Here is a 17,467-nt window from a genome sequence, read left to right as displayed (position 1 = left end):
GTGTGTGTGTGTGTGTGTGTCTCACCTGTCTCTTCAGTGAGTTGATGGTGTGAGTATGGGTTAGGGTTAGTGGATGGAGAGGAGGGAGGGCAGGTTAGTGTGTGTGTGTGTCTCACCTGTCTCTTCAGTGAGTTGATGGTGTGAGTATGGGTTAGGGTTAGTGGATGGAGAGGAGCGAGGGCAGGTTAGTGTGTGTGTGTGTGTCTCACCTGTCTCTTCAGTGAGTTGATGGTGTGAGTATGGGTTAGGGTTAGAGGATGGAGAGGAGGGAGGGCAGGTTAGTGTGTGTGTGTGTCTCACCTGTCTCTTCAGTGAGTTGATGGTGTGAGTATGGGTTAGGGTTAGTGGATGGAGAGGAGAGAGGGCAGGTTAGTGTGTGTGTGTGTCTCACCTGTCTCTTCAGTGAGTTGATGGTGTGAGTATGGGTTAGGGTTAGTGGATGGAGAGGAGGGAGGGCAGGTTAGTGTGTGTGTGTGTGTGTGTGTCTCACCTGTCTCTTCAGTGAGTTGATGGTGTGAGTATGGGTTAGGGTTAGTGGATGGAGAGGAGGGAGGGCAGGTTAGTGTGTGTGTGTGTCTCACCTGTCTCTTCAGTGAGTTGATGGTGTGAGTATGGGTTAGGGTTAGTGGATGGAGAGGAGAGAGGGCAGGTTAGTGTGTGTGTGTGTCTCACCTGTCTCTTCAGTGAGTTGATGGTGTGAGTATGGGTTAGGGTTAGTGGATGGAGAGGAGAGAGGGCAGGTTAGTGTGTGTGTGTGTCTCACCTGTCTCTTCAGTGAGTTGATGGTGTGAGTATGGGTTAGGGTTAGAGGATGGAGAGGAGGGAGCGCAGGTTAGTGTGTGTGTGTGTCTCACCTGTCTCTTCAGTGAGTTGATGGTGTGAGTATGGGTTAGGGTTAGTGGATGGAGAGGAGGGAGGGCAGGTTAGTGTGTGTGTGTGTGTGTGTGTGTCTCACCTGTCTCTTCAGTGAGTTGATGGTGTGAGTATGGGTTAGGGTTAGTGGATGGAGAGGAGGGAGGGCAGGTTAGTGTGTGTGTGTGTCTCACCTGTCTCTTCAGTGAGTTGATGGTGTGAGTATGGGTTAGGGTTAGAGGATGGAGAGGAGGGAGGGCAGGTTAGTGTGTGTGTGTGTCTCACCTGTCTCTTCAGTGAGTTGATGGTGTGAGTATGGGTTAGGGTTAGAGGATGGAGAGGAGAGAGGGCAGGTTAGTGTGTGTGTGTGTGTCTCACCTGTCTCTTCAGTGAGTTGATGGTGTGAGTATGGGTTAGGGTTAGTGGATGGAGAGGAGAGAGGGCAGGTTAGTGTGTGTGTGTGTGTGTGTGTCTCACCTGTCTCTTCAGTGAGTTGATGGTGTGAGTATGGGTTAGGGTTAGAGGATGGAGAGGAGAGAGGGCAGGTTAGTGTGTGTGTGTGTGTGTGTGTCTCACCTGTCTCTTCAGTGAGTTGATGGTGTGAGTATGGGTTAGGGTTAGTGGATGGAGAGGAGAGAGGGCAGGTTAGTGTGTGTGTGTGTGTGTGTGTGTGTCTCACCTGTCTCTTCAGTGAGTTGATGGTGTGAGTATGGGTTAGGGTTAGAGAATGGAGAGGAGGGAGGGCAGGTTAGTGTGTGTGTGTGTGTGTGTGTGTGTGTGTGTGTCTCACCTGTCTCTTCAGTGAGTTGGCGGTGTGAGTATGGGTTAGGGTTAGTGGATGGAGAGGAGGGAGGGCAGGTTAGTGTGTGTGTGTGTGTGTGTCTCACCTGTCTCTTCAGTGAGTTGGCGGTGTGAGTATGGGTCTCTCCCAGTAACCCTGCTGTAAACACAGTAGATGATTCCCAGTACAGTCCCAATTCCCACTGCCGCTGCTAGGAACACCAGCACTGGACTCCCATTGGAAGAGCGAAGACGGCCGTCTGATCCAGGAGAGACAAGAGACCAATTACCACACTGCACTGTGCTGTGCTTTACTATGAGACCCTTTATAAGGGTTAGTTTACCCTGTCTTTAATATGCGTTACCACACCTCTCTGTGCTTTACAATGCTTCCCTGTGCTTTACCAGACCCCTCTGTGCTTTACAATGCTTCCCTATGCTTTACCAGACCTCTCTGTGCTTTACAATGCTTCCCTATGCTTTACCAGACCTCTCTGTGCTTTACAATGCTTCGCTATGCTTTACCAGACCTCTCTGTGCTTTACAATGCTTCCCTATGCTTTACCAGACCTCTCTGTGCTTTACAATGCTTCCCTATGCTTTACCAGACCTCTCTGTGCTTTACAATGCTTCCCTATGCTTTACCAGACCTCTCTGTGCTTTACAATGCTTCCCTATGCTTTACCAGACCTCTCTGTGCTTTACAATGCTTCCCTATGCTTTACCAGACCTCTCTGTGCTTTACAATGCTTCCCTATGCTTTACCAGACCTCTCTGTCCTTTACAATGCTTCCCTATGCTTTACCACACCTCTCTGTGCTTTACAATGCTTCCCTATGCTTTACCAGACCTCTCTGTGCTTTACAATGCTTCCCTATGCTTTACCAGACCTCTTTGTGCTTTACAATGCTTCCCTATGCTTTACCAGACCTCTCTGTGCTTTACAATGCTTCCCTATGCTTTACAATGCTTCCCTATGCTTTACCAGACCTCTCTGTGCTTTACAATGCTTCCCTATGCTTTACCAGACCTCTCTGTGCTTTACAATGCTTCCCTATGCTTTACAATGCTTCCCTATGCTTTACCAGACCTCTCTGTGCTTTACAATGCTTCCCTATGCTTTACCAGATCTCTCTGTGCTTTACAATGCTTCCCTATGCTTTACCACACCTCTCTGTGCTTTACAATGCTTCCCTATGCTTTACCAGACCTCTCTGTGCTTTACAATGCTTCCCTATGCTTTACCAGACCTCTCTGTGCTTTACAATGCTTCCCTATGCTTTACCAGACCTCTCTGTGCTTTACAATGCTTCCCTATGCTTTACAATGCTTCCCTATGCTTTACCAGACCTCTCTGTGCTTTACAATGCTTCCCTATGCTTTACCAGATCTCTCTGTGCTTTACAATGCTTCCCTATGCTTTACCACACCTCTCTGTGCTTTACAATGCTTCCCTATGCTTTACCAGACCTCTCTGTGCTTTACAATGCTTCCCTATGCTTTACCAGACCTCTCTGTGTTTTACAATGCTTCCCTATGCTTTACCAGACCTCTCTGTGCTTTACAATGCTTCCCTATACTTTGCCATGCTTTATGCTTTATTACACTGTGAGTTTGTTCACCCTGTTTAATTTTTTTTATAAGGTTAACTTGCCTTCAGATTTCTCCTGTTCTTTCATTTCAGTGTTCTCTGTTTTATATTCTTCTACCTCACTTCCTGTGTCTGTCAGACTCACAGGAAGTAGATGGGTGGGGCCTGAGGTCAGGATCTTGACGGAATCCAGTGCTGGGGGGGTGGGGCTTGCGGTATCGACCAATGAAGGCGCAGGATACAAGCCGGTGGGCGTGTCTGTGAGGTTGCCTGCCTGTAGTTGGCTGTATGGTAAGGTCACAACCGCAGGGTGAAAGGTCACGAGGAGACAGGCAGCCAGTGGGAGAGAAGCCGCTTTGATCATTGTTTTGAAATGTGGATGAGAAACCAAGCCAGTGTGAAGATCCAGACCGAATCGCTTCTTCAGATAAAGAGCAGCTTGTATCTAACTGTGTGAAAGAAAGGATAAAGAAAGAAGGAACCAGGGGAGGAACAAGTGAAAACAGACAGACTCCTGCTCCCTATTGACAGTGCTGTGTCAGATCACAGATACCTCTCTGTGCTTTACAATGCTTCCCTATGCTTTACCAGACCTCTCTGTGCTTTACAATGCTTCCCTATGCTTTACCAGACCTCTCTGTGCTTTACAATGCTTCCCTATGCTTTACCAGACCTCTCTGCTTTACAATGTTTCCCTATGCTTTACCAGACCTCTCTGTGCTTTACAATGCTTCCCTATGCTTTACCACACCTCTCTGTGCTTAACAATGCTTCCCTGTGCTTTACCAGACCTCTCTGCTTTACAATGTTTCGCTATGCTTTACCAGACCTCTCTGTGCTTTACAATGCTTCCCTATGCTTTACCACACCTCTCTGTGCTTTACAATGCTTCCCTATGCTTTACCAGACCTCTCTGTGCTTTACAATGCTTCCCTATGCTTTACCAGACCTCTCTGTGCTTTACAATGCTTCCCTATGATTTACCAGACCTCTCTGTGCTTTACAATGCTTCCCTATGCTTTACCAGACCTCTCTGTGCTTTACAATGCTTCCCTGTGCTTTACCAGACCTCTCTGTGCTTTACAATGCTTCCCTATGCTTTACCAGACCTCTCTGTGCTTTTTTTAATTGTTTTATAAATTATTTGATACACAGCCATTAAAGTATAATTATAGCTCAAGCATGATGTATGATCCTATATGCTCCATAAAGACACGTCAGTCTGTCTATTGTTGCTTTTTTCTGCTTTAAATAATAATAATAATAATAATAATAATAATAATAATAATAATAATAATAATAATAATTAGTAAAAATATTCAGTAAGGTGTAATCATAAGAACATAAGAAAGTTTCCAAACGAGAGGAGGCCCCATTCAGCCCATCTTGCTGGTTTGGTTGTTAGTAGCTTATTGATCCCAGAATCTCATCAAGCAGCTTCTTGAAGGATCCCAGGGTGTCAGCTTCAACAACATTACTGGGGAGTTGGTTCCAGACCCTCACAATTCTCTGTGTAAAAAAGTGCCTCCTATTTTCTGTTCTGAATGCCCCTTTATCTAATCTCCATTTATGACCCCTGGTCCTTGTTTCTTTTTTCAGGTCAAAGAAGTCCCCCGGGTCGACATTGTCAATACCTTTTAGGATTTTGAATGTTTGAATCATTCGTGTCCGGAGCAGAAAATAACTACAGGGGTTAATATAGCTGCGCTTCAGCGAGGCTGGAAAGCGGAGCGCAGTCTGAATGGACACGCTGCACGACGTCACTTCATTTTGTTCTTTTGAAGTCAATTAAACGATGTTCGTGGCGTATGACTCACTGCCTAAAATTCAGATAACAAGCTAGTTAATATTATTATTATTATTATTATTATTATTATTATTATTATTATTATTATTATTATTATTATTACTACATGCACGCTTTGAATAGCCAATAGACTATAAATATGTAACCTGCTTCAGTGTCTGTCGTAGTTGTTCAATGTCATTCACTTGTTTAAACACAGCACTGTTTAGAAGGAAAGCGGCTGTGTTTGCACGGCAGTGATGTTCTCTGCTGTAGATGAAAAGTCTTGACCGCGAGCCTCGGCTGAACTGCGCGCAACACCAGCTCGCTCTCTCTCTCTCTCATTGCGTCACAATCCCGTATGACGCAGCCGACTGCGTCTCACGTTGCTACAGCAACACCCGCTCAACCACCTGTCTGCTCCAGAACTTATGGTTTTAACGTTTTAAATTCAGTTGAACGTTTTTATTTTATTATTTTACAATAGGCGCCTCCTGCAAAGCTGTGATTTCATTTCGATGTCTGGAAAGGAGTCATTCAGTCGTGCTGGAATACCGTTAATAGTTATATCTCTGAATTATTACCCAACATTTCAAACACTGTGCTGAAGCAGTGAGGTATACCTCATAATTCAGAGAAAAAAAAAACGGAAACAAATATTTGTGAAGCAGCGATCGCAGCTTTTCGAAGGGATGAGAATTTGTCGGATATTTGAGTCTGCCGGAAACATACAGAGATCACGGATACATTACGAGACATTGCAACCCGTGATAGCGGAAGTGTGTGAATATATACCGGTAAAGATGGAAGTGAAATCGCACGGAAACAAGAGACGCGTTCAGGCTCCCTCATGCAGTCCTGTGTGTGGTATATTGTGCATCAAATGTGATTTAATAAAATCCGTCGAGAGACAGCGTCAGCGTTATATAGAAGAACACAGAATCACCTCTCAAACACGAGAAATACAAAAAGCAAATGAACCAGCAGCTCAGCGCTTTACACAAAACCAGCACACCGTGAATCACCTACAATGTGAGGAATTAGAAGCAATCAAATGAGATCACGTGCGATACAGGAGAATGGAGGAGAACAGACGGATAAATAGACTCAATACCGCGATGCACGAGGGAGGGGTTCAATAGAAAGGAAGAGCAGATCATTACATCATTAAAAAAGAAACAAGGACCAGGGGTCACACATGGAGATTAGATAAAGGAGCATTCAGAACAGAAAATAGGATGCACTTTTTTCCCACAGAGAATTGTGAGGGTCTGGAACCAACTCCCCAGTAATGTTGTTGAAGCTGACACCCTGGGATCCTTCAAGAAGCTGCTTGATGAGATTCTGGGATCAATAAGCTACTAACAACCAAACGAGCAAGATGGGCTGAATGGAGCCTCCTCTCGTTTGTAAACTTTCTTATGTTCTTTCTGATTTGAGCTATTTATATTATATATATATACTCACATATACATACACACACACACACACACACATTATATATATATATATATATATATATACACACACACACACACATACATACACACACACACACACACACACGCACATATCATTTGGTAGCAGTCAAAGTGAAGTTTGTATGTCTGTTAAAAAGTAAATAATAATGTCACCTTTCCACGATTTTAAAGCAAATATCCGGGTTGTTTACTCACCTGTGTTTAAGGTGTGTCTCTCAGTGCGAGTCTGATATAAATAACTGAGAAGAAAACACCTGCTGAGCAACCAACTACCCTCCAGAGAATAAACCAGGGAGGAGAGAGAGAGAGAGAGAGAGGGGGGAGGAGAGAGAGGGGAGAGAGAGTGAGGAGAGGAGAGGAGAGAGATGGAGAGAGGAGAGAGGAGAGAGATAGAGGAAGAGAGAGAGGAGAGAGGAGGGAGGAGAGAGAGAGAGAGTGAGGAGAGAGAGGACAGAGATGGAGAGAGGAGAGAGGAGAGAGAGAGAGGAAGAGAGAGGAGGGAGGAGAGAGAGAGAGTGAGGAGAGAGAGGACAGAGAGAGGACAGAGAGGAGAGGAGAGAGAGACTGAGTTCCTAGTTCCTAGAGGGGACGGCTGTATCGTAGACCCCCTCAACGCAATCCCTTCCTGCACTAACCTGTCTGCATCCCGAGTCTCTTTAAAGAATATCGCTAATCATTTATTCATTCTGGATGCAGACGTCATTCGATCACTTCCCACCACCTTGCTAACAGCGAACAGAGAATCTTCTACTGACACCTCGCTGTCCGGAACAGAGCGACAGCGGAGTCCTTCCTGCTGCTCCCCCTGAATGGGACCCCATCGCTGGGGCTCGGCTCACCCCTGGTCAGCACAAATCCCCCTCACTGACTCCCTCACTCCCACAGTGCTAATCTAGGGGAGGTGGGGATGTCTTCACTGTGTCTCTGTGCAAGGGTGGTCTGTTCAGAGTGCTAATCTAGGGGAGGTGGGGATGTCTTCACTGTGTCTCTGTGCAGGGCTGGTCTGTTCAGAGTGCTAATCTAGAGGAGGTGGGGATGTCTTCACTGTGTGTCTGTGCAGGGCTGGTCTGTTCAGAGTGCTAATCTAGGGGAGGCGGGGATGTCTTCACTGTGTCTCTGTGCAGGGCTGGTCTGTTCAGAGTGCTAATCTAGGGGAGGCGGGGATGTCTTCACTGTGTCTCTGTGCAGGGCTGGTCTGTTCAGAGTGCTAATCTAGAGGAGGTGGGGATGTCTTCACTGTGTGTCTGTGCAGGGCTGGTCTGTTCAGAGTGCTAATCTAGGGGAGGCGGGGATGTCTTCACTGTGTCTCTGTGCAGGGCTGGTCTGTTCAGAGTGCTAATCTAGGGGAGGCGGGGATGTCTTCACTGTGTCTCTGTGCAGGGCTGGTCTGTTCAGAGTGCTAATCTAGGGGAGGTGGGGATGTCTTCACTGTGTCTCTGTGCAGGGCTGGTCTGTTCAGAGTGCTAATCTAGGGGAGGTGGGGATGTCTTCACTGTGTCTCTGTGCAGGGCTGGTCTGTTCAGAGTGCTAATCTAGGGGAGGTGGGGATGTCTTCACTGTGTCTCTGTGCAAGGGTGGTCTGTTCAGAGTGCTAATCTAGGGGAGGTGGGGATGTCTTCACTGTGTCTCTTTTCAGGGCTGGTCTGTTCAGAGTGCTAATCTAGGGGAGGTGGGGATGTCTTCACTGTGTCTCTGTGCAGGGCTGGTCTGTTCAGAGTGCTAATCTAGGGGAGGTGGGGATGTCTTCACTGTGTCTCTGTGCAGGGCTGGTCTGTTCAGAGTGCTAATCTAGGGGAGGTGGGGATGTCTTCACTGTGTCTCTGTGCAGGGCTGGTCTGTTCAGAGTGCTAATCTAGGGGAGGCGGGGATGTCTTCACTGTGTCTCTGTGCAGGGCTGGTCTGTTCAGAGTGCTAATCTAGGGGAGGCGGGGATGTCTTCACTGTGTCTCTGTGCAGGGCTGGTCTGTTCAGAGTGCTAATCTAGGGGAGGCGGGGATGTCTTCACTGTGTCTCTGTGCAGGGCTGGTCTGTTCAGAGTGCTAATCTAGAGGAGGTGGGGATGTCTTCACTGTGTGTCTGTGCAGGGCTGGTCTGTTCAGAGTGCTAATCTAGGGGAGGTGGGGATGTCTTCACTGTGTCTCTGTGCAGGGCTGGTCTGTTCAGAGTGCTAATCTAGGGGAGGTGGGGATGTCTTCACTGTGTCTCTGTGCAGGGCTGGTCTGTTCAGAGTGCTAATCTAGGGGAGGTGGGGATGTCTTCACTGTGTCTCTGTGCAGGGCTGGTCTGTTCAGAGTGCTAATCTAGGGGAGGTGGGGATGTCTTCACTGTGTCTCTGTGCAGGGCTGGTCTGTTCACAATGGGCACCTGTCACACAAACCCGCAGTGCATCGCCGAACACACAGAACAATAAATACACTAAATGGTGGATTTGTATATTTCTCAGAAATATTTTCATAACAAAACATCGTGAGGCATGGAGAGTTTTAATTAATAATCACCGTCACTAGAGTTTTCATAAGCAGTGCTCCGTCACAAGCACAATAAAGCAGATTAAAAACAGGGTAAACTCACCCTTATAAAAGTGTCCCACAGTAAAACCACAGCACAGCATAGTAAAGCATAAAGTATGGTATAGCATAGGGAAGCATTGTAAAGCACAGAGAGGTGTGGTAAAGCATAGGGAAGCATTGTAAAGCACAGAGAGGTCTGGTAAAACATAGGGAAGCATTGTAAAGCACAGAGAGGTCTGGTAAAGCATAGGGAAGCATTGTAAAGCACAGAGAGGTCTGGTAAAGCATAGGGAAGCATTGTAAAGCACAGAGAGGTCTGGTAAAGCATAGGGAAGCATTGTAAAGCACAGAGAGGTCTGGTAAAGCATAGGGAAGCATTGTAAAGCACAGAGAGGTCTGGTAAAGCATAGGGAAGCATTGTAAAGCACAGAGAGGTCTGGTAAAGCATAGGGAAGCATTGTAAAGCACAGGGAAGCATTGTAAAGCACAGAGAGGTCTGGTAAAGCATAGGGAAGCATTGTAAAGCACAGAGAGGTCTGGTAAAACATAGGGAAGCATTGTAAAGCACAGAGAGGTCTGGTAAAGCATAGGGAAGCATTGTAAAGCACAGAGAGGTCTGGTAAAACATAGGGAAGCATTGTAAAGCAGAGAGAGGTCTGGTAAAGCATAGGGAAGCATTGTAAAGCACAGAGAGGTCTGGTAAAGCATAGGGAAGCATTGTAAAGCACAGAGAGGTCTGGTAAAGCATAGGGAAGCATTGTAAAGCACAGAGAGGTCTGGTAAAACATAGGGAAGCATTGTAAAATCTTGGTAGGCAATCCCATCCCATCCTGTCTCTCTCTCTCTGTGTGAAGACGTGTCTCTTCCTTCAGTTTCCTCACTTCATCTCCACACTGTGTGTCCCCTCCTGCCTCTCTCTCTTATAGAGTCTGTACAGAGCAGAGCAGCTCCATCCCTCCCACACAGGGACTAGAACCCTAATCCCTTCCAAGATCTGCTTCCTTTACTCTCTCCCTCCCTCCCTCTCTCATACCCTCTCCCTCTCCCTCTCCCTACCCTCATACCATCCTTCCCTCATATTGAATCTTCATGCATTAAAAGGAAAAAAGGACCCCTTCCCTGTCAGTGTAAAATTGATTTATTTTGTATTTAAAATGTTTCCGTTCCTTTATTATTATTAATATTATTATTATTATTATTATTATTTTTATTATTACACATCCCTATTGTTTATGCTGAACACATTGGGCTAGTCCACTTTTATAACTGTCTTCACAGGGCACATTCTGAGGGGGGCAGAGTTATTGAAAAGACAGAAATATGGAAATATTCTCTCAGTAAATCTGTGTTTAAAAGTGTAGAGAGGTTTTCTCATATCACTGGAGTCAAAGAATGCCACCTCCCCCCCGTCACAGTCCAGCTGAACTCTGATCTTCTGGGGTTTCTTCTCCACAGTGAGTTGTGTCTCTGGTGAGGTCAATGCCCAGTATTTATCTACACCCCACAGGCCTATACCCCAGTATCCTGCTTCTGGGTTCAGAGTGATGCTCCCTTTCCTCTGGCTGGACTCTTTAGTCACACCCAGAAAGCAGTAAGTATTGCCCCCCAGTTCCACGTCCCAGCAGTGTTTCCCTGAAGTGAATCCCTGAGAGCCCAGCACGCAATCCCAGTGATCAAACCGCTCTGGGTTGTCAGGAAGCTGCTGTCCCTCGTCGCTGTTTCTCACACTTGTTAGATCCTCAAACAGTATCAGAGCAGGGTGTGCTGTGTTGGGATCCAGAGTCACTGGAGCTGAGAGAGGAAACGAGAGACAGGGTTAGAAATGAGAACATCTACCTGCAAGCAATCTCTCTGATGGATACAAGTGTATTTGCTACAGGTGTGTACATTTCATTGTGTATTATTATTGATTGTAGAGAGCTGTATCTTCCTGCTTACACACATTGTGGATTGTGGTTATATTATTATTATTTATTTCTTAGCAGACGCCCTTATCCAAGGCGACTTACAATTGTTACAAGATATCACATTATTTTTCCATACAATTACATTATTTTTTACACATTATCTTTACATACAATTACCCATTTATACAGTTGGGTTTTTACTGGAGCAATCTAGGTAAAGTACCTTCCTCAAGGGTACAGCAGCAGTGTCCCCACCGGGGATTGAACCCACGACCCTCCGGTCAAGAGTCCAGAGCCCTAACCACTACTACACATATTATTATTATTATTATTATTTATTTCTTAGCAGACACCCTTATCCAAGGCGACTTACAATTGTTACAAGATATCACATTATTTTTCCATACAATTACATTATTTTTTACACATTATCTTTACATACAATTACCCATTTATACAGTTGGGTTTTTACTGGAGCAATCTAGGTAAAGTACCTTCCTCAAGGGTACAGCAGCAGTGTCCCCACCGGGGATTGAACCCACGACCCTCCGGTCAAGAGTCCAGAGCCCTAACCACTACTCCACACTGCTGCACCCTCCCCCCACTGATCCATCCTTTGTGATGCTGCCCACAGGACTCACTGTATTGAACAATCCCCAGCATCTTCTCCCACACTTTGTACTTCAGAGAGCCCAGGTGCTCGGCTACATCTATCAGCGCTCCTGAAACACACTGTGGATCCTGCAGTGTGCACTCGGCTCTGCAATCATATTCAGGAGTTAGTGCTGCTCTGTGTTTGCATTCAATACAATACAAGAGAGGAAGACAGGCCACATCTTACATACCTTCTCTGTGTGTCCTTGTACTTCTGAAACAAACAAGGACATGAATGGAGACATTATTAAAACACAAATACCACTTTGATAGAAAACAGCAGCACTGTTCAAATGTGTACTACCAAAAATGCTTGTAAAGTCCCATTCATAGTGTAGTAGTGAGTGTGCATTCACAATAAGAACATGTCACACACAGTTAAACAATCACTACCTGCAGGAAGATGATGTCTTCAGCTTCCATCTCCTTTTCTATCACTCTGATTGTGTCTGAAAGGGATGAGATTTCTCTTGTAAGTTTTTCAATCTTCTCTTTCATGATTCTTCCCTTTTGTTCCTCTTCCCTCCTCAGTGCAGCTATCCTGGCCTTTTCTTCATCTCGTAGAAACTGGTGAAGTTTCTCAAACTCCTCCTTTATCTGCCTCTCTGTTTGCTGGGCTTGTTTCTATACAAGAAAGGATCACTTTAGAGTTAGTTTGGGTGTCCAGTGAAAATGTATGTTGTGTATTGTTTCAATCACTAATCTAGTTCTCTTACCTTGATGTGCTCTGCTGTTTCATCACATTCGTTTTTAACTTTATTAAAGGATTCCAGCTTGTCCTGCAAGGGCTTCAGTGCAGTCTTGAGTTCTCCCTGAAATGTAATGAAACCCAGAGCTTGCACATCACTGTTAACACATGCCTGGCTAGTATCAATATGAATGCAGTGTGTGAGAAATCCCCTCAGCACTGGGGTTGCCACTGGGGGCTCTCATAGCAACAAACCACCCGCTCTGGAGATTCTCTGATAGGGGCTGTGTGGGGGTTTATAAGGGTTCAGGTGTGCATTCATTATTGCACACAGACACGCTCCCCTCCCCATTCCTGTACAGCACCACCCCCACTCTGCACCCACGATCTCTCTCTCTCTCTCATAGGGTTTGTATTAGTTTTAATGATATTGTAATAGGATTTGTTTTTCGCTCAGACTTGTTGGATCTTGTTGTTTAAACTGCCTCATTATAATAACTCTGTATAATATGCTGTGAAAAGAGAATACTGTGTTTGCATTTTCACATGAATATTGTTTCCATACCTTATAAACCCGTGCAGCCTCCTGAACAGGACGGAACTTGTGATTCTCATGTTTCTCTGAAGTTTGACACACAAGACAGACAGCCTCTTTATCATCCACACAGAACAGCTTCAGTTTTTCATCATGCAGACTGCATATTCCAGTAGGTGCTGGAGGATTCTGACTGCGTTCCTTTAAGAAGGACTCCACAATATTCCTGAGCTTGAAATCCACAGGAAGCTCCTCCATTGGATCCCTCCTCCTGCACACGGGACACTCCCGAGCTCTCTTCTCTTTCCAGCACTGATCCAGACATGCTTTGCAGAAGCTGTGGTTACAATGAAGAGTTACAGGATCCTTGAAAATCTCACGGCACACAGCACAGGAAAGATCTGCCTCCAGAGGAGAAGTGTTTGCTGCCATTTCTGCACAAAGCCGCTCCTGCCTTGCTCTCTGTCAGGACCTGCAGATTAGAATCACGAGTCAGCAGTCATGAGGCTCCATTAGCAGCACTACCTTACCACTGACTAACCTGCCGAGAAGTTTATTTTGTAGAATTGCTGAGTCTGCACTCTTTGCATTAACATGTCTAATACAATGTGGTGAAATGCAGCAGTCATGTATGGAACACCTCCACACAAGAGCTGTAGTTTATAATGAAAGTAAAAACTCCTCGAAAAACATAAACTTTACTAATCTAGCCTATACCAGACTGATCTGGTATAGATTGATAAGGTATAGATTAATGTTCATGAAACTGCTCTAGAGTCCTCTTTAATAGCGTATATATTTATATGAAATCCACTTGAAAGGCAACACACAATGTAAACAATAAAGCAGGACCACTCTGTAATTACATGAGCCTCACAATGGAGCTGAACACAGTGCGGTCTGTTCTGAGCTTATTAACCAAATCTGGAGCTTCAATTCACTGAAACTTGTTATGCATTCCATTTGTGTGTGTTTAACAAATAAACTAACTCCACTTTACTCTATACTAATTATCAACTCTCCACATTAAAATGAACAGCCCGTCCGTATTGCTTTACGCGTTATAATTCATTATTATAGAGTTTTAAATTAACATGACAAAGTGAAGGTAGGGTAATCCGAACAGATTTCTAACCTGTACTTTGAAAGCAGGGTCTGGAGCTCGGAGGATGTCCGTGCAGTCCGGGTGTGCAGAGCCGAGAGAAAATGTGAAACAAAACTGTTAGCTTTATACTGGTACACAAGCGAGGGGGGCGGCAGAGGAACAAGACCATGGAATGTGGGCGTGGAAATCTACTCAGGCTACAGGAAATTAGGAGCTTGGTTTTCTAAGAAATCACGTGGAAAAATGAACATGCAGTACAGATGCATTTCCACGTGGGGCGCTATCATGTCAATTTGCCATACGCGTCAGGACGCGTGAACAGAGGGTGCGTTCACAGAGATCATTCTGCACAGATTCTGTGCAGAATCTGACCAATTTAGCCAATAGGTGCGCTCACGGAGATCATTCTTGAAGATCATTGGCTAAATTGGTCTGGTTCTGCACAGAATCTGCGCAGAATGATCTCCGTGAACGCACCCAGAATTTGAAGCGTCTGCAAGCAGCACACATTATTGTCTCGTTCTACAGTAATCACAGTGACGTCATAAACTCAGTAAAACACTGTAGTTATGATTTGTGACGGTAGATGGCAGCATTGCCTAAGAAATGATTCTCATTGAAACAGACGCTGCATTACAGCCACGTCCCACGTGAACAGCGCAGCGCGTTTTGTATTTTATTATTATTATTATTATTATTATTATTATTATTATTATTATTATTATTATTATTATTTATTTCTTAGCAGATGCCCTTATCCAGGGCGACTTACAATCGTTTGTTCTCGGTTGCTAGTACAAGCTGTGTTGAGAAAGCCTTGCCAGGAATGGTACTGCTCAAAACGAGCTGCATATCAGACACCAATGTTTGCTAAAGTAATGAGTAGAAACCGATTTATTCTGCTCTTGAAATACCTGCGTTTACAGGTACTGGTGACGCGTGCAACAGCAATACGCTGACATGCGCACTGCTGTCGTATCCCGAGCTGGAGACTGACGCGGCTCTGCTACACGTGGTGTTATTTATACAATTATACCCTTACAAAAAATAAACGCAGCACTAATACAGCTGCACTGCAGTGCAATGCAGTGCCAATGAGGAGCAGTGCAGTTATCTATTTGCACTGCAGTCCACATGCAGTCACGTCAGTACTGCAGTACTAATGCGTCACAAATATCGCATTTGTATTTCTTGTAAGATGCTAGATGGAACAGCAGCTCCCGGATCAATAAGAAGGCTTTGCTGCGGCTCTTGTGTCTTTCAAGTCAGACAGTGTTCCCCTGACCTCAGCTGAATGTGACATTATTAATCAGTGCATTCGGGGTTTACAAGCATTTCACACAGCAACGTCAGAGCTGTCTGCAGAAACAGTGTCTCAAATAATTCCGCTGAGCAGAACGCTCCAGTGTGGGTCACCACAGACACGCGCGCTCGTTACCTCCCCTGCAGCACACGTTTTGACAGCGGAGCTACAAGAAAGCCTTCAGAGGAGGTGTGCTCCTGTGGAAACAACGAGAATGCTTTCTGTTTGTACTCTTCTTGATCCGCGTTTCAAAGTCCTTGCATTTGGAAATTCCACAAATGCACAAGAAGCTGGGAGGCACCTGACAGCAGAGCGCGCTTCACACATTAGTATCTCCCCTGCAACTGCTGAACGAGAAGCGTCAACACAAACAATGCCAGCCACAGCAAGCAGCCGGAGTCTTTGGGAAGTGTGTGACTCCGTGTGTGACAGGAAGTGCACAACGTTGATGCCACTGTTGAAGTGCAGAGGTACAGAAGCGATCCTTATCTGGACCGTTCTGTAAATCCCATCATTACTGGTCTGCTAACTCTGTCAGATACCCACAAATACTGAAGCAAACAAGCAACATCACTTTCATTTGAACCCCTTTTTTCCAAATCTGGGGAGCTAATCAGCAAAAAAAGGAACAGACTAAAAGCAACACAGATCAGCATGTCTCGTTTCTGAACCACAACAAGCCCGACTCTTAAGACCAACTATAAGTGTTTTGTTTCATAATGGAGGAGTTTTTTGTCTCATTTTTTTTTTGGTAAAAGTATCTCTGGACAAACAGAGGTCTTTACATTTTTTTTTCATATGTAATATAATGCAATTGTCTTTTATGTCAAGCAACTAGAGCTTGTTTTCGATTGGACATCACTTTTCTATTTCTAGTGTGATTATGTATGAAGGTTTTATCGGTTAATCGCATGTGTGGTTGATATGCAAAATAAACACTCCAGGCAATTTCGAAAAAAAGCAACGGCCGAGCTCTGTCTAGAAAAAAAACACTGAAATGTTCCTTTACACTGAAACGATTGTTTATAGATGCCCACTTAACTGAGAAAATTAAAAATGAAATTGCTTGATATTGTATGTGAAAAAGTGCATGGAATGTCACCATATAACACATTGCCTTCTCTGAGCATCAGTGCGATTGTCCAATGCCTCTCTGCAGATAGGGGGCTGTCTTTACTCTCAATATATTGCATTGTGCAGATCTACCAACAGATGGCACTGAAGAGCACGAAGAGCTTCATGTGCTTCAGTTCAGTGAAGCTGTTTTGTGAACCAAACGATTCACAGGGTTCAGTGGTTCAGGAGGCTTCACTTTCCCCTTCACTGGTGACTTGCTCAGGGTGTCACACACAGTGAGTCACTGGCTGCTGCAGAGTCACTTCCAATAGGACTGTGTTTGTTTTACGTCTCATCTGAAGGACTGAGGTTCAGTGACTTGCTCAGGGTCACACACAGTGAGTGAGCTGGGATTTGAACCGGGGACCTCCTGGTTACAAGCCCTTTTCTTTAACCACTGGACCACACAGCCTCCTCCCTCTCTTGTGGAAGTCATACATTTTTGGTTTCTTGCTGCTTGATCCAGCGCTCATATTAAGGGCTTCAATGGAACTTTATAAAAAAAATCAATCCCTGTAAAACGTAGTAAACAATGGAACTCGCATGTATCGTATCCAGCGGTAAGCGAAAGCTTGTGAAATCCTAGCAACGGGGCAGTGGTGAGAGAAAGAGATGAGAACGCTGGCTTGGGCAAACTGTCTGGCAGTGAAGCGGTTTGTATCCTGTGGCTGTGCAGCAGTGCTGCCTGTGGACCCGAGTGTGTGGAGAAGACTGCCCAATTCCAACGGAGCTACCAAGGGACTAGAAATTGGAATAAACATTAAATAACATGCAAACACAGAGCCGGGAGTGTTAGCAACGTGCACGCTGCTTCAGGACTGTGTTATTGCAGGGCGCTGATTTACCCTTCTTCAAATAACTTCCACACGAGCTCGGCTTATGAGACACCGCGCTGCACAGCCAGACTGCTGGAATTGCACATGTCTGATTTCAAAGAGAAACTGACAGGAAATAGCAGCAGTAATTGAGAGCATTAGCTACTATACACACAGCAGCAGCAGGGAGTACAGTTAAGAGTTAAGCAGCGCCACCTTGTGGGGTGATTATTATTTGTTTATTTAGCAGACGCCTTTATCCAAGGCGACTTACAGAGACTAGGGTGTGTGAACTATGCATCAGCTGCAGAGTCACTTACAACTACGTCTCACCCGAAAGACGG

General features: G+C 45.2%; 1 protein-coding gene across 1 annotated transcript; it reads right to left on the bottom strand.

Annotated features, from left to right (window-relative positions):
- Positions 1 to 10,167: 10,167 nt before the first annotated feature.
- LOC117407757 (zinc-binding protein A33-like) lies at positions 10,168 to 14,131 on the bottom strand. Its single transcript, XM_059017862.1, has 7 exons — positions 13,920 to 14,131; positions 12,815 to 13,256; positions 12,278 to 12,373; positions 11,955 to 12,185; positions 11,753 to 11,775; positions 11,549 to 11,667; positions 10,168 to 10,791 (listed from the first exon to the last, which is right to left on the bottom strand). Exons 2-7 carry the CDS (start codon positions 13,214 to 13,216, stop codon positions 10,250 to 10,252), a joined length of 1,413 nt encoding a protein of 470 aa, XP_058873845.1. The 5' UTR covers positions 13,217 to 13,256; positions 13,920 to 14,131; the 3' UTR covers positions 10,168 to 10,249.
- Between the last annotated feature and the right edge of the window lie 3,336 nt (positions 14,132 to 17,467).

The sequence above is a fragment of the Acipenser ruthenus genome, chromosome 57, assembly GCF_902713425.1.
Source record: "Acipenser ruthenus chromosome 57, fAciRut3.2 maternal haplotype, whole genome shotgun sequence".
NCBI classification, from domain to species: Eukaryota; Metazoa; Chordata; class Actinopteri; order Acipenseriformes; family Acipenseridae; genus Acipenser; species Acipenser ruthenus.
The sequence above is the reverse complement of the archived record's forward strand: the minus strand, read 5'-3'. Positions and strand labels throughout refer to the sequence as shown.